The sequence below is a fragment of the Tamandua tetradactyla genome, chromosome 2, assembly GCF_023851605.1.
Source record: "Tamandua tetradactyla isolate mTamTet1 chromosome 2, mTamTet1.pri, whole genome shotgun sequence".
Lineage (NCBI taxonomy): Eukaryota > Metazoa > Chordata > Mammalia > Pilosa > Myrmecophagidae > Tamandua > Tamandua tetradactyla.
In genome coordinates this window covers 201,604,234-201,622,035 of record NC_135328.1, presented here as the reverse complement: position 1 = coordinate 201,622,035, position 17,802 = coordinate 201,604,234, and the positions used below count along the sequence as shown (strand labels likewise).

At 44.5% G+C, this 17,802-nt stretch overlaps 1 protein-coding gene across 7 annotated transcripts in view; it reads left to right on the top strand.

Annotated features, from left to right (window-relative positions):
• NCMAP (non-compact myelin associated protein) overlaps positions 1–17,802 on the top strand; it is a 59,723-nt gene extending 41,921 nt beyond the window's left edge. For 2 of the 7 annotated variants that reach the window (XM_077150809.1, XM_077150810.1), the window contains exons 2-4: positions 10,168–10,256; positions 12,848–12,932; positions 15,118–17,802. In XM_077150809.1, coding sequence (XP_077006924.1) covers positions 10,175–10,256; positions 12,848–12,932; positions 15,118–15,259 — 309 coding nt within the window. In that variant the 5' untranslated portion in view covers positions 10,168–10,174 and the 3' untranslated portion in view covers positions 15,260–17,802. Of the gene's footprint in view, positions 1–7,231; positions 7,369–8,148; positions 8,228–10,164; positions 10,257–12,847; positions 12,933–15,117 lie in introns of those variants that run through there. The other 5 variants (XM_077150807.1, XM_077150808.1, XM_077150812.1 and 2 more) reach the window with 4 other exon arrangements.

Sequence of the window (17,802 nt, the reverse complement as noted above, 5' to 3'; positions counted from 1 at the left end):
AGGCGTGCCTGCTGCAATGCATGATGTTTGATTTAATTGGCTGGTGCTTAAATGAGAGCGCTCAACGTAGCACAGGCAAAGTAGTTCAGCATACCTCATCTCAGCACTCACAGCTCAGCCCAGGCCTTTGGAGCTGCAGAAAGAAATCGCCCTTGGGAAAGTTGTTGGAACCCAGAGGCCTGGAGAGAAGGCCAGCAGAGATTGCCCTGTGCCTTTCTACGTAAGAAAGAACCTCAGGTGAAAGTTAGCTGTCTTTCCTCTGAAGCACTAATGAAATAAATCCCCTTTTATTAAAAGCCAGTCTGTCTTTGGTGTGCTGCATTCTGGGAGCTAGAAGCTAGAACACTGTTGTTATTTGTGGTTCTCAGCAGCAGCATCACCTTCATTGTTATTGGGTGTCTATCCGCATGTGTAAGTGCAGATGGACTATTTCTTCTTGTCTACACCTTCTTGGATAAAGGCGATGGGAAATGGCTAACATATAGGCCTGGTAGCTTCACACCAATGGTTCTCAACCAGGCACAATTTTGTCTCCCAGGGGACAATGTCTAGAGACCTTTTTGGTTGTCGCAACTGGGGGTGCTACTGGCTTCTAATGGGTAGAAGCCGGGTGTCCTGCCAAACACCCAGCAATGCTTAGAACAGCCCCCTACAAGAAAGAATTATCTGGCCCTATTTGTCAATAGTGCCGAGATTAAAAAATATTGCCGTCCTCTGAGGCCTGGCTGCGTGTGCCTTCTGGACTCCAGGTAGAAAGAATAGTGAGCAGAGTCTTGCCCTAGAAGGTCCACTGACCCTCTTAGTGTCCCTAGGAACTTTGCTTACCTCATGGGGGGCTTTTGGCAGTCAGGGGACGGTATGGAGGAAGTAGATATGTGTTTGAGACACAGCTCCACCACTCACTTCCTGAAAGGGCTGGGGTATGTGACCTCACCTCTCTGAGCCTCTGTTTCCTGTTAGCGAAGTCAGGGTAGAAAGACTTGCCTTTCTGCATTGATTAAACATGTGAAAACCCAGTGCCTGGCACTTCGTATCTCCTTCCTTCCTGACTAGAATGTCGGGGTGGAATTATGTTCTTCTCTCATATTCACGAAGGAGCATAAACTTAACCTTGTGCCTTTTTCTTCTCCTGGGGACAGTGGGACCCCTGGAGATTTATGTGGGAGCTGAGATATAACCTGAGGACTCTTGAGAGCTGGGCCCTTGGTTTGGGGTCCAAAGACTGAGGGGCACAATGGAAGCCACAGGTCACGTTCCAGCTTTCAGTGAGTCTCAACTACAACGCCCATGGGTTTGTTCCTCCTACTGACTCCTGGCACTACCTGTGCCACCCTTTTGGCACTAGGCAAAATCTGCCTTGTGACCACTTTTATCTGGGATATATAACTCTATATAACTCTCGGTTCTTGGAGTTTATCACATTTGTGAGTCTTGGGCTGGAAGCGCCTTGAGGGCCCTTTCTTTATAATTAGGAGAACCACAAAAATCACAGAAACAGAGGATGCTCAAATCATCATTTTATGTGGAAGGTATATAAAACTTAATATGTGGTGGGCCTAGAACCCAGAGTTCCATACTGCAGACCTCTGCTTTTTTCTATAGAACTCCAGGCACCTCTCCGATCAGTGCTGGGCTCGGCAGGAGGGGGGATGGTCTCCAGTAAGCACTGATTCAAGGAAAGATTCTAAAAGGAAACAGTAGCATTTCTCATCCGCTTTGAGCTCTAGGGATGTGCCCCCAAGGCCTCTTCTTTGCGCCCATCAGTGCCGTACTCGGGGCTGGCTTTGGTTGAATGAATGACAGGGCAAATGGACAGGAGAACAGAGGGAAAGATGAGTGTGTACCCTAGTGGATGTGTGGAAAAGAGGGGGCATGAGTGAACCGGAGAATGAAAGGGTGGAGGGATAAATGGAGCAGAAAACTGCTTCCTAATTTCTGGGAACCTAATCACAGGGAATACTTACTTATTCATACACAATTGTGAATGGCCCCAAGTTCATTAAACAAATTCAGACTCCACCTTTGGGAGCTGAGACACACATAAGGACAGAGCCATGTGCAAACAGGGAGATGGGGGGCTGGGGGAGATGATGGGAACCCAACAGGGATGGAGGGTGTTTTAGTTTCCTGATTGATAGAAACAAATACCACACAATAAATAGGCTGGTTTAACAACAGGAATTCACTGACTCACAGTTGCAGAGGCTAGAAGGCTCGTTTCCTCCTAGGGCCAGTATGTGCCTGCTGGTTGGCAACCTTTGAGGGTCCTTGGCTTTGCACATGGCAATGTCATTTTTCTCCTTGGGATTTCATTGACTTAGAGCTTCTGGCTGCTCCCAGGGGTTTCTCTCTCTGTCTGAATTTCACCCTGCTTATGAAGACTCCAGTAATCTGGATTAAAGCCCAACCCGGCTCAGGCAGCCATTGCTTAACTGAAGTAACATCTCGAAGGATCTTACTTACAATGGGTCCGCATCCACCAGAATACAGACCGGGTCCAAGAACATGTCCGACTGGGCCCCACAATTCAGTCCACCAGAGAGGGTATAGGAGGTGGCTATTTAGGGTCCAGGAAAACTTGGGTTCCTATGTACAAAGTGTTCACAGGCTCATTCTTTTATTTATATATTTATTTTTGTATGCTGTGCAGCTCACATTTCATTCTTTTCCATGTGAATGTCCCATTATCGCAGCACCATTTCTTGATTTTTTTTCTTTTCTTGAGTCCGTGGACGGGGAGTCAAACCTGGGTCTCCTGCGTGGCAGGCGAGAATTCTACCACTGAACTACCACATACCCACCCCCGAATTCTACCGCAGAACTACCACACTCGTTCTTAAGGGTCCTGTTTGTACTGCTCTTGCTAAGTCAAAGCCCCACTGTGGAGTTCTCAATTTGTTCTGAAAACTGCCTGCCAGGAAGGACTTCTGTCTTCAGAGAGAACAGCACATGCTGACTTCCCTCTCCTAACAGCATCTGAGTCACTATTTAGAAAGAAGAGTGAGCTTTGGGAAGACACTGGTTCCTGAACTAAGCTAAGCATGGCTGTTTCTGACAATAGAAATATAGATTGAAAGCGTCCATAGAGATCCTCTCCAGAGTAGGTCATTTAACACATGGGAAAACCTTGGCAATGGGCTTGTCAAGGTCACATGGCCAGTGAGGCAAGGATCACTCGGGTCTCCTGATTCTCACCCCAAATTACAAATCTGAGTCCTGCTCTTCCGCTGTCCACCCAGAGCCCCCATGCCCTACCAGCCCCATTAGGGTTTTTATTTTTTGTTTTTGTCTCCCTGGGAAGGTTTCCCTGTTTCCTTGTTTCTGTCCTCAGTGGGGCTGGAGGAGAAGATTGGACTCCCCGGGAGCTCTGGTGAATCCCTCCCCAAATTCCCTGCCGTGCTTCCCTGGCTGCCTCCCTATCCTCCCATTTTATACCTATTTGCCCAAATGCAGCCAACACTTGACCAGATAGAGGAAAGGGAACTCAAACTCCAGAAAGAGCAGGGAGAACACAGACTGGAGACAGAAGAGAAAGGAGAAGAGGGACTGAGGATTGACATTTACCAACCCCACCCCACGCCATCCACCAGGCACTGTGCTGGGCGATTACAAAACCTCACCCTTACAACACCTTGAGACAGGGGTATTATCTCTACAGATGAAAACACTGAGGCCTAGGGAAGTGGTTTGTCTTAGAAAGCTGGTAAGCAATGCGGCCAAGATGAAAACCTGGGGCCCCTGACCCCAAAGTCCTTGCTGGGTTCATGAGCTCCTGGACCACAAAACCAGCAGGGGTTCACAAGGGCCATGATGGAAGGGCTGACATCTCTCTCCTCAGGGCCCAAATTAAGATCCAGGGCTAACATGAATCAGTGCAAAGTTCTGTACTTCAGTTTAAAAAGACAATTACCCAAGTGCAAAATAGAGACCTGGCTTATCGAATAGTAGCTCATTATAATTTCATCACCATTCATTTCACTGCTGCTATTGCCTTATATTTGCATAGCAGTTTGCAGTTTATAAATCCCTTTTACTTACTGATCTTGGGGCTTGGCTTGACCATAAACAAACATAAGAATAAGTCAGAAAAGGGTTTGGGGATATATACAAACTGTGCTGTAACTGCCTAGAAAGCTAATGACTATTTGTTTACATTAATCCATTGCAATATCAATAGATTCTGTGCACAACCTCTATGATGAATATGTTACATGCTTTGTCTCAGCTAATTTGCAAACAATCTTATGGAGTTGTGACTACTGAGTAATTCCTATTTAACAAATCAGAAAAATAAAGTTCAGAGAGGTGAAGGAAGGTGGCCACGGTCACACTGCTAATAATAGGTGGTAGAGGGCTCTGGTCTGATTACATGTAAAAAAAAAAAATGGTATTCTGGATATTTCAGGCCCCCTCTGGAATCCTGTGTCCAGTTTTAGGTGCTGTATTTAAGGGAGACACTGACAAAGGAATGAGGGATCCGCAAGGAGCACACTCACCCCAAGGAACTGAGAATAATTAGCCTGGAGGAGATCCTCAGGGAACATACAATTGCTGTTTTCAAAGGCAGGAAGCTCCTCAATTTAGAAATAGGTTGGGTTCAACAGGACATTTGCCAACCGTTTGTTGTCCAAGTCAATGGGACATGCTACAGCAACTGCCATCGCCACCTATTGGTGGAAACTAGAATCGACGTTCTAGCTACCAGTATCCCATCCATATAAGTTTGAGCTTAAATTTCATACACAGAAGTGCTTTTACCTCTGACAGACCATCAGATGGAAGAGATAACAGACTTATCTTTGTGGAAAGAGAAGTAGATCTGATGGGTGAAAACTGCTTGGAAGAAAGCAATCCCAATGTTTTGATGGAGGGTTTTCATGGGCTACCTATGTTGGTCATTGGCATACAGGACCACTGGGGGTAGTTGTGTCTTGGTTGTCTTATCCATGGAGGAACTTTAAGGCCAAGCAAGAGGGAAGGAGGGTCCACTGAATTGTCTACTTGAAACCTGTTGAAATGGGAAATTTTATACTGATTATAGTATTACCATAATAAAAAGAGGGAAGGAAGGTACCACTGGGGTAGAGCAGCAGGGGAGACAGATGGGGTCTGGCGATGGATATCTCCCAGCCATGTCTCTCACTCTTGGTAAGGAAGAGTTAGGGAAGGGTGGGTCAGAGAGTCAAGGTCATGACCTTGCCTCTTTGCCCCCCACTCCCGCGCTGTCCTAACCATTTTGTGAACTGATCTTCCACCCTGGGCCATTTGTAAACAACCCAAGGGAATGACAGTTCCTCATTAGATTCTGTAAATGTGATTAAGGCTCGATGGAAGACAGAGGATCCGCATGAGGTCAAGGGCAGGGCCAGTCAGAGAGGATCAGATTTGGGCCCAGTGCTGTGCTCCAGCCTGAGTGGGCTTCCTCATAAAAGCCCCGCATTGACTGGGGCCCTGGGGCTGGGCCATCTGTCCCCTGTGCAGTCACAGGGAAGCAATCTGGGGAGGGTTTAGAGAGAAGGGGCTGTGAAATCAGACAGACTGCTGCTTAAATCCTAAAAGGGCTACTTATTTGCCTTGTGAGCTTAGGTCAGCTTCTTCTTCTCTCTGAGCTTCAGTTTGCCCATCTGTAGGATGGACACAGGATTGCACCTCGTTACCAGACAGGTATGGAGATTAAATGAGACCTGGCCCATAAAGCACTGAGTACAGTGCATGGCATATCACTTATTATTATTATTATTAAATCAACCTCTATCCGTGGAAACTGGCTTTACCCTCCTACCCTCTCCCCCATTTTCCAGGACCACGGGCTCCAGCCAGGGACACGTGTGGTGCTGAAATCCCCTGCTGGACCTCACTGGGTTAACAAGAGTGGCTGGGCCCCCACACATGAAAACACCCACATCCTTGGCCCGCAGGGTTCCATCACTCTCCCTCCCACCCACTCAGACATGGCAGGGACAGAGATGTAACTGACAGCCCTCAGTCCTCAGATGAGGCAAGATCGGCTCCGAGAATAGTCACCATCTTCCAGAAAGAAGAGAAGCCGAGCCCATTCGAAACGGCATCTGTCCCTGGAACTCAGCACCCCGAGGTCACCCCTACAGGACCCACAGAAGAGCTTGTGCCATGGGAGCCTGCACTGGCTGCACTGCTGGCCAGTGCGTGTGCATGTGCGTGTGTGTGTGTGTGTGTGTGTGTGTGTGTGTGTGTGTGTGTGTAGTGGCTGCTCGTGCACCTCCTAGGTACCTACGAGGGGCAGGAAGGTGCAGCGGGAAAGAAACAGGCTTTGAAGTTCGCATGACCTGGGTTCAAACAGCAGCTCTGCAGCTGCCCAGGTCTGTGAACATGGAGACTTAGCTTTATATCCCCAAGTCTCAGATTCCTAATTTGAAACACAGGGTGCATTAAGTCCCGGCTTATACTCTGTTAGCTAAACCAGGTCATGGATTTTTAACATGTCTGGCCCAAGGTCGTGTCACTGGGCGGGCACTCAGATGATCTCTTCTGTCATTGCTTGTGCGCTTTGGTTTAACGGTGGATGTGCCCATGGGTAGGATTTGGTTTATTCAGTGATTGCACCACATGCCTCTCTCACTAAGTGACCTTTGGTCATCGGCCACCCATCTGCATCTCTTTTCTGTTTTCAAAAAGAATTGTAAGAAATAATCACTGGCAAGTCTTGTCAGTTTGATGTTAGTTGGGATAGAAGCAGAAGGTTTAGACAAATGCAAAGTAAAACACTTTATGTGCAGGGATGGGGAATGGTGTGGGGAGGTGGGTGTCTCTCCTTGGGGGTGCTGGAAAGGACCTTCATTCCAAGTTCTATTTGCCCTACTTACTTTTTTTTTTTTTTAATCCTCGCCAAAAGGGAAGGTGTTTTGTTTGTTTGTTTTTAATGCATGTGCAGGCTCCAGGAATTGAACCAGGCTTCCCTTGTTGCAGGCAAGAATTCTACCACTGAGCTACCCTTGCACCGCCCAAACCCTACTTACTTTTATAGAAAGAATTTCTCCATGTTTTGCCCTTCATGTCCAACTGTCTCTAATTTAGCTCATCAAATCTTTACTAATAGCCACTATAATACTATGAGCAACCATTTGTTGAGCACTTAAAAACTTTCCATACCTTGCCTCTAAGCCTCAGCTCCTTTGGGGAAGCCCACCTCGTGTTACAGACGAGCAAACAAAGCTGGGAAAAATTCAATTACTTGCTCAAGTACTTCCACTAGCAAAGGCGAGAAAAACCAGACACTGTGTGCTGTGAGGAGTAGAGAGATGTGAAAAACAAACGATGAATACATGCTACCGTCAACCGCCTGACACTGAGCATGGGAGGTCAGCTGCCTGACGAGCAACTGAGATAAAGGTGCGGTCGGGTTTATCTGCAAAACCCTGCTCTGGGAGTACAGAGGACAAAACTACTGATTCTGCCTGGGTGGACACCCTCTTGGAGGAGGGGCAGGCTGAGTCTTGAGGGACGTGTTTTGGTACATGGGCTGGTGAGCATTCTACCACTGAACCAGTGAATGTGTTTTTGCTGGACGGTGGTGCAGGAGCATGGCAGACCTGGTCTGTTTAAGATGGTTGGAGACAGGAAGAAAGGTTGCCAGGCGTGGGGAGGTACAGAGCCACACAGAGAGCTCAGGGACCTCCCCTTCTCTGTGGGCACCTGAGTCATGGGATGCCTGAGGACTGGGCCTTTGGGAGAAGTGGACAGGCAAGTGCGGGTTCCAGGCAGGGCTCCAGGCTTAACGGGGGAGAGAAGGTGAAGGTAGAGCCTACCCTATGGATCAATAGGGCCAGGCCACAGAGGACCACTCTGAGGCTGCAAGGACCCCAGGACAGACCGCAGCCACCAGTGCCCCCAGTTTGGGTGCAGATGGCCCAATTCCAATAGGTGGTACCAGTAGGGTAGCGACCTGTTTCCCTCAGAAGCTGGAAGGGCAGGGGAGCTGCAGCCCATAGCAGGACTCTCAGGAGATTCCCAAAGTGGAGGTCCGGGGAGACCAAAGCCTGGCACAGTCAGCCCAGTAGCAGCAAAGACCAGGAATGAAGGGGGAAGATGGAATGATGGGGCATTGGTCCATTGTGACAGCAGCTTAGCAGAGGCAAGTGTGAGCCAGCCACAAGGCTAGAAACAGGGGTAGAAACAGAAAGCTAAGGGCTTTCACAGCCAGTTAAGTGTGGGCAGCAGGGAGTATAATGTAAACTTCTGAAGGCAAGAGGTAGGGTCTCATTTCACTAGCACATTCCCAGCAGCTAGCACCGTATAGGTCGTTTAGTAGGCGCTCAATTGATATTTGTCTAATGAATATGCAGAAACACAATATATACAATGTTTATGGATATAGCATATGTAGTAAACATTTTAAAACTTTCAGGAGAAGAATTGAACTAACATCAAAGTAGTAGTAGCTTTTTTGGGACAGGGAGGAAATAAGATTTGGAATAGGGTATAATAGGGACTTCAACTATGTGTGAAACTTTAAAAAATATATATGACCGCAAACATGTGTTGAATATATGTGATTGGTCCATGAAGTCCTATTGTAGTCTTAATAATTAAAAAAAGTTTTACTTTTAAAAACGAAATAAATTTACAAATTTTTTTAGAGTTTTATTTATTTGCTTTTAATTTATGAAACAAATCCACATACAAACACAAACATTCTTACCATATGATCATTCCATTCTTGTTATATAATCAATAACTCACAATATCATCACCTAGTTGTATATTCACCATCATGATAATTTCTTAGAACATTTACACCAATTCAGAAAAAGAAAACAGAAAAAAATTCATACATACCATACCCCTTGCCCCTCCCTTTCATTGATCGCTAGCATTTCAATCTACTAAATTTATTTTAACATTTGTTCCCCCTATTATCTAACAAATATTTTTTAAATGTGCAGAAAATCCTCTTCTAAAAGATGGATTATGGCTTCTAAGGACTAAAAGAGGCCGAGAAAATGCTTCTCTCAATGCAGATCCTTCATGGGCCTCCAAATCATCCTCAGCTATGTTGTATCATTCTGAAATAGTGGTGCAAAACCTGGTTTTGCTTCCCTTTTCTTGCTATCGTTTTTTAGATCATTATGCCCAAAATGTAATTCTAGGTGGAGGATCTCAACACTTCTTTCTGGTGTCACATTATCATATTGACCACATACCTTCTTGCTGACCTCTTAAGTGTAAGGTTACAGGCCTATAAATTTTGATTCCTAGTGCTCAGGGAAAGAAGATACACTGTGCAGTCAGAGCCTTATCTTTGGGCCTGAAGATACACTGTGCAGTCAGAGGCTTATCTTTGGGCCCAGCTTCACCTCTTTCTAGCTGTGTGACGTTGGTCAAATCACTCAACCACTCTAAGCTTCAGTTCACTCAACAGCAGACTCTGAATACTTTCAACTTCTCCATGATTGAGAGGATGAAGTGAGATAATAGAATGAGTGAAAGCACCTGGGATGCAACCTGATGCATGGCAGATGTTTAACACATCAACTCTTCCCACCGAGGGCCTAACCTGACCTCTGTTCTCTCTCCTCTCCTCGTTGCCCACCCAAACCATATCCATCCTCCAAGGCCCATTGAAATGTGTCTCCTCCATGAAATCATTCTTCACAACCCAGGGACTTGTGTCACTGACTACTTAACAATCACAGTTAACTCTTCCATCAGCTTCCTTTAGGCCCCCTTAGATTGTGAGGCTTTGGAATGCAGGAATATCTGCTTTTTCAGGCATCACTGCAGGGTGGTGAAAGAACTACTAGAATGGGAGGTGACATCCTGGGTTAAGTTCCACCAGATCAACAGGAGCACCACGTAGCCTTTTGGGCTTTGGTTTTATCAGTAAAAGGGCTACCTCACAAGGGTTCTAGAAGATCAATTCACATGTTCTCTGTGAAACATATTTAGGAGGTTAATAAATATTGTTAATGAACGAAAACTTACTTTGAAAACTGAAGTTCTTTACAAGCGTTGGACATTATTTTCAGTTCCCCACAGTGTCTAGCAAAGGGCCTTGTATTTACCTGCTGCTAAGAGAAAGGCGTGTTTGAAAATTCTCCAAGGCATCCAGATGAAGATCAGAAAAGCATCGTACACGGATCACAAGGCTTTCTCTGGTTTTCAACGGAATTTCTTCTTTCCTTTCAGCAGGATCAAGATGACCACGGTCACACCATTGGGGGGGACCCCCTTCTTCTCGTTGAACATGACCACCCGGGGAGAAGACTTCCTGTATAAGAGTAAGGTCAACTTAGCTTGGAGCCAGGGGACGGATAGCAGGACATGTGTCACTGTCAGTTCCTGGGCAGGACAATTGGCACAGTCCATTCCTGGTGTCAAGGTCAAGAGCACGGGCTCTGGAGACTGTCTGGGTCTGAGCCCCAGCTCTGCCATTTGCCAATTGTATGACCTGGGCACGTGACTTCACAGCTCTGTGCCTCGGTTTCCTTGTTCATAACATAAGGATATTAATTGAAGCTGCCTCGCAAGGCAGAAATGAGGGCTGAAAGAGACACTCCATGAAAGACCTTAGAATGGCCTTGGGTGCATAGTAAGCACCTGCTGAATATTAATAGGGATGATGATGTCAATGGGTGTGATTAATAGTATTATTTTTTTCTAGTGTCCATATTTTTTCTAGCTGGTAATATTATTTTTATTAGGGTGTCTTGGGGTCTGGAGGGCCATGAGAATTTGACTTTCTTGTAAGATGTCCCTAAATGGATCACCTGAACATGTAACTAATTTAATACGTTTTTGCAAGACGAAAGCATTCCAATAATTTATGGGGGACTAAATGGATATAGCTGGGAAGAGTTAGTCCTGGGGAGACCTTTGCCAGGAAGAAGAGGTCCCCAGAAGTTGAAATTCGAGGACAACTCTTTGGAAAACTGATTGATTATGTAAGGGAAAACAGGCGGCCATTTCAACTTCATTTTAGTCATTTCAATTGGCTGTGTACCCACCTCTGCCTATGGAACAGACCTCCTGACATATGCAGAGAGTTCCCCCAATCCACAGCTCCACTCAGCTGGAAAGCTGTCCACTGGGCCAACCTGCAGGCCCCTCCCTTGGAGGTACTCTGGGGCCCTACTACCAGGGTGGCTGGCAGGCTGTGGTATAGGCAAGGTAGGTTTCCTCCAGGGAGACCCAGACGGGTGGGTTCTCCAGCTTCTTGCTGGTGGGGGAGGCCTACAGAGGCCTGAGGAGGTAAATCTCAAAGCAGCTCGGGGGGGGAAATGCAGGGTGGACACTGTCATTGTCAGCAAGAGGGCAGTGACTCTGTTTTCATTTACCTACAGCAGTGGTTCTCAACCAGGGTGATTTTGCCCCACCTCCCCCAAGAAAGATAAAGTTACCAGATTGAACAAATGAAAATATAGGATTCCCAATTAAATTTAAATTTCTGATAAACAATGAATAATTTTTTTGTATTAAGTGTGTACCATGCAATACTTGGGATATACTTATAATAAAAAATGATCCATTATTTGTTGCAATTCTACTTTAACTAGGTGTTCTATATTTTATCTGGCAGCCCTACCCCCAGGGGATATTTGACAATGTCTGGAGACATTTTTAGTTGTCACAATGGGGTGGGGTGGGAGGGGGTGAGGGAGTTGCTCCTGGTATGTGGTGGGGAGAGGCCAGATGGTTGCAGCATAGTATGTGCGTGTGCGTGTGGGTGTGTGTATAAAACATTCTATTTTCTACTCTATATCATCCTAAGAGTTCCCCACGTTACCACAGTTTCCATAATCATTTAAGTTATTGTATATTTCATGGGATAGGGGTGCCATACCTTATTTAACCATTCCCCTATTTAGAATATAAGCAATGTCATAAACATCTTCATCATACAGCTTTTTCTGTACTTAGAAGTATTTCCTTAAGATTACGTCTTCAGAATCAGTTAGGTCTAAGATATAAACATTTTTATGGTTGTTGATATTTTCAGTATTGATTCTGACAAGGATATTGGCCTTGAACCTAAAATTAAGAGTGTGACATTGGGAACTGAGAGTAGATATTGAAATTAGAATCTGAGATATTAAGCTGCAAGGAGAGTCATCCCAGCCTTGTTTTTCCTAGTGAAAAGTTGAAAATGACATAACTATCCCCAACAGGGAATTGGGATAAAGATTATGGTACATCCAAAACAATGGAATACTATTTAAAAGCATGAAAAAAATGTGTCATTACATGAAAGGATGATCATGATGCTGCCACTAAACAGTATATGAAATGTATTTCCATTTTTGTAGAGTGATTATTTTTCCGTATTTAAGGATATTTCCTTAAGATGGATTTTCAGAAATAGAGTTAATACATTTTTTAAAAGGACAGATATTTAATATACATATATGCATATGCATGAATGTACGCATGTCTAGAAGATGAGTGGTTCTGGGGCAGTGGGGTTTTTATTCCCTGACCTCCATTTTTTTGGCTTGTATATATTTTCAAAACTATTTATGGAAATCAAATATTACTTTTGTATTATCAAAAAAGGTGTTTTGCTTGTCACTATCACAAAAGAAATTTGAAGCTATATTGGGGCCAATTCCCATCACTGGGGATAGGGCTTGGCCTCAGGCAGAATTCTGGCCAATGATATGCCAGGACACAGTTGGGGGTCCGGGCTCACTGCCACCCTGCCCTGAGGTCAGCAGTGCGTCTCCCAGGGTGCAGCATTCTCTCCTCCTTCCCTTGACCCAGTGGGGATTGTCTAGTGCCCCAGAAGCTGGCCCCTCTCAGCACCCCCAGTACTTCTCTGCCTGTCAGTGCACACCTCCCTGTCGCCCCTCAACTCTCTCCTCTCCTCTCTCAGGTTCTGGAGCCATCGTTGCTGCCATCGTGGTGGTTGTCATCATCATCTTCTCTGCGGTGCTGATCCTGCTGAAGATGTACAACAGGTGTGGCTGCCCTGGGCAATGGGGTGGTCCGGCCCCTTGGCCACGTCAGGGTGGACGGGCACTCATGTCTGCGGGGTGGGGCCCGTCGTGGGCCCAGCAGCCGCTGTGAGCCCACCATCCAATGCACTGGCCTTTTCGGGTTCCTTTTCTGATGTCTGGTTCTGCTGGAGGAACTGTAGTGCCCAGATATTTTTGGACCTGGAGAAATGTTTTTGAGATCAAGTAATAATAATAATAATTGGCCTGAGCACTGCAGTAAACACTTGGATGCAATTTAGAGATAATATGGAATGTTCCAGTCCTCTTCCCTCGGGGAGCCCTCTGCTAGGTCATACTGAGTGGCACACGTGTGTATTTGAGGTGACAAATACTGGAAAGCACATGATCCCTGATTTCACTTGCTGGGACAAAAGAAGGGAAAAGAAAATAATGCAATTTGACCGCATGAAAAATAAATGCATTATGTTTTTTTATGTGTTATCACCGTTGAGGCACAACTTTGCTAGAAGGATATGCTTTTCAGAGAAGGAATCAAAATAAAAGACTCACTTAAAACCACATCATAGAAGACCTGGCAGGCAGTCATTAAAATATAATATATATATATGTAGGATAAGCATATTTATTGATGAGGAAACCGTTTGCAATATTGTCCAGTTTACAAAACATTATGATTACACAAATGGGTTACACACACACGTACCCAGGAAGGTTCGAAGGATACATAACCAGGGTATCTGCATGGTGGGGTTGAGAGTTTGTTTGTTTTTTGAGGGTTGGGGGTGGGGGGATTCCTTATTTTTGAGTAGTAATCATGCATGCTTTTATAATAATATTAACACTATGCATAAAGGCAGATATCATATATTGATTTATCTCTTACTATGTGCGGGCATGGTTCTAAGCTCTTTTCATATGTTATCTCATTTAATCCTCACAACAATCCCACAAGATGGATACTACTATTATCCCCAATACTATAGCTGGGGAAACTGAGGCACAGGAATATTAAGTAATATGCCCAAAGTTATTCAGCCCTAGTTGGCAGAGTTGGGATTCCAACCCAGTCCATCTGCTTTCAAAGCCAATGCTCCCAGCATTGTATGTAATAATAATAATATTAAAAGTTGCTTTAAAAAATCTTTAGGGCATTACAAATATGGGTCTATTTGAGACCCAGAAGGGGCATCAAACTCCAACACCTGCCCTTCATTCCTCCTCATTTGCTGCTGGAGCTCCAAGCTCCTTTTCCAGGGTGCAGTTGGGAGAGAGACTTCACTGGCCCCACCCTGCTCACACTGATGCCTGGGGGGTGGAGACCTGAGTTCAGTCTTTGCTCTGTTGAGGCAGGCAAGTCATTCGATTTTGTCCTTGACTTTGTCATCTTTAAAATGGAAGGATTTCAAAGTGTGGTGTTTGCATTTTGGTTATAACAGAGTATGTTCTTAGGAGACCTTAGGGGTGAAGAGGCATGATGACTGCAACTAACTCGCAAATGACTCACAATTCTTAAAATATGTGTGTATGTTTGTGCATGTGTGTGTGCGTGCTGGTAAATGGGGAGAGAGAGCGAAAAAGAAAGCAAATGTGACACCATGTCAACACTTGGTGAATCTAGGTAAGAGATATTTCAGTGTTCATTGTGTTATTCTTGCAACTTTTTTGAGATCTGAAATTAAACAAAAAGAATTATGACATGACAACAAGATGAAATATCATGTAAGAATGTCATATTAGAATTAATGCTTATTGTTAGTTATTAAAGTTTATGGCATATGAAATGAAAGACAGGATATATGTTTTAAGTACATTCTCTTCTCAACTATGTAAAAAATTCTTAAATATTTCTAGCTATAAACTTAGCAAGTATAACAAGGCTTCAAAATTTAACTCACATTACAACTTTGAACAGAAAACTGTAATAGCTTTTCATCTTTAAGGCAGCAATCTACTTCACAGTTACCTCATTAAGAGGAAAAAAATGAAATTATCTAATTTAGGTTAAATGAAAAGTTAGTTAGACTAGCTGATGTCTAAGGCTGCTTCCAATTGCAAAATTCTGTAGTTAGCAATTAAGCAACATAATTTAATGACTATCTACCTGAGTCTTTTCACCCGACCCATAGTCACAGAGCTCAATCCTTTGAGAGAAAAGCTTGACCATGGCCTCTGTATCTCATTACAGGAAAATGAGAACCAGGCGGGAGCTGGAGCCCAAGGGTCACAAGCCAGCCTCACCTTCTGACCTGGGTCCCAACAGTCCCAGCAGCCAACAGCCTGCAACTGTGACCTTCAGCCCTGTTGATGTTCACGTAGAAAATCGGTGACCCCTACCCTGACACCATCTCAGCTACTGTCCAAAGGGCACTCTCCAGCATCAAGACCAAGAAGCATGCTTCTCCTCCGACAGTTTCACTCTGAGTTCCTTCCATCTGGGTCGACAGAGACAGCCCCCTTCCTTCCCAACCCACCCTGCCCCAATGATGCTCCTTTTTTCTGTAGCCACAGAATTCTTTTTTGTCACCTGGCAAGGTAGAGTTGTGTTGGGAATCCACTAATGTGGGTTTGATAGACAGAAAATATATAGCCAGGAGTCTTCCATTCAGAAATCAAGGACGAGGCATCCTTCTATGACAGTCTCACAATAGGGTCTGCCAATGGGGCTGTCTCAGAGTAAGTGCCAAATCCACAGCTTTGAGGAACAAAATATTCAATCCCATAGTCAGGCACAGGGGTGCTAACTTGAACCAACTACCCAGAAAACCAACTTGTTAATTTATAACTTGTTCCAGTACTAGACTCCCATTAGCTAGCTTTTGAAAATTGGTCAGCACATCTTTCCCTCTTTAAGAAAGGTCACTGGAAAAGCAGAATTCTTCTCAAAACGTCTCTACTTCATTAGTGTAGAGTCAAGGTGGAAGGAGTATGGTGATCTTAAGGAATAATGGCAATGACCTTGTTGCAATATCCACAGGCCTGGAACAAACCTGGTCGCCAGTCAGGGCTTCTCCACCCCACAGGGTTGGATTGACCCTGACCCAGTCTCAATTCTTGGCTCCCCCTGTACTTGGACTCTGAGCAACTCTATTCTGTTAACACCTGACCTCCATTGACCACTGTTTGGAAACTGATTAGATTACAATTTTATTTACGATGCTTATATCCTTCCTGGTCACCTTGCAGAGATTCAAGACATAGTCGAAGTCACAGTCACAAACCATTTCTCAGTAGGGAGCTGCTCTCTTTGACTCCTTAGCCTGGAGAGTGTTCTACTGAGAGGGGAAAGCGTTTGGAAATTAAGAAGATCTGCTTTCCAAGCCCCACTTCCTATCCCTGTTGCTTTGGAATAGGACCTTGCGCTCTCCAACTTCAATTTCCTAATCCATGAAGTGGGAAGGGGAACATCCGCCTCACTGGGTTATTACAACAATTAAAGGACTTAGCAAAGCACCTTACTAGGTGCCTGACACCTATATGATGTTTAATAAATGGGAGCCAGCATCATTATCATGACCATATTTCCTCAATTGCAAGACACACATTTGCTCACACTGTAGTGATTCTGTAATCACAACACGTCTTACAATCGATGGGTTTCTCTCAAATCAATTGTGCATCTTACAATCTTGGAAACAAGGTAATAAGTCTCACAGAAAGTGTCACACTCTTGACATTTTAACTTCAAATTCCAGGAGTCTCTCTCTCTTTAGGTGAGAAATCCCTTTTGAGGGGAAATTGAGGCTCAAAGAGGAAAGAGAACGTACCGAGGTCACACAGCTCACTTGAAGAGCTCTGGAGAAATATTGGCAAATCCTTCCTAGCCGTCTTTTCTTCCTACAGTGTTTAAATATCCACTAAGTGCCAGGCACTTCACAAGATACTTTCTTACAAGTTATCTCATAGGATTAAATTTTCCCAATAACCTTGGGATATGAGTATTATTTTTTTCCATTTGCAGATGGAAACTGGGACTCAGAAAGAAAACTACCTGCTCAATGTCTCACTGCTAGAAAGTTGCAAAAACAGGATTAAAAACCAGGTTTCTTTGACTTCAAAATCTGTCTTTTTATTATATCACATACATGCCCTGCCATCTTGGCTCAAAGAAGCACCAAATTCCTTTATGGGCTGAACAAGAAGGGAACAGGTTAGCCCATGTGTCTCAGTGAGGTCAGGCGTCTAGTTTCCAAGCTGTAAGCGGGAGACAAAGCTATGTTGGTAACCTCCTTTGTTTGGGCTTCCGTAAGTGCAGCCAAAGGAGCCCTTTCTAAACCCATCCAAACTCTAAGGATTTTTGACTCATTCTCCCTACTAGTTATGTCTATGGAGCAAGAGAAGAAACGGAGTCTAACCAGGGTAAAGCCATTTCTTTGGGAGCTGAAGCCCCAAAGAGAGATGCTCCCCTAAACATATGCTTAAAAAAAAAAACAAAAACAACTTTGGGATGTTCCAGCCCTGAAACCAGACTCTTCTACCCACAGTGGGATCTTCCTGGGATTACCCTCTCATCTATTCTTTTGCTAAATGAAAGTTTGGAAATAGAGAGACAAGGGGGAGGGGGAGCAATGGGGTGGGAGCAAATAAAAGGCTTTAGTGTTTTGTTTTTAACTAATGAAGATAACTCAATAAATATCCTATAAAGGGTTCCTCTGTGCGAGTTAAGGTGCTACTAAATGTATTAAAACAGAGTTCTTACTCTCAAGGGCTCTGCAGCTGGTCTCCTGTGGCCGGGATCTTACAACACGCTTGGGTATTTCATTTTTGACAAGGTGCCTTTGTTAACTGATGCTGCCTTATTTGGCCACTGAATCAATAAAAGGTATTAAATGCTTAAAGAAATATATTTAAAAATAAAACTGTTTAAATCAAA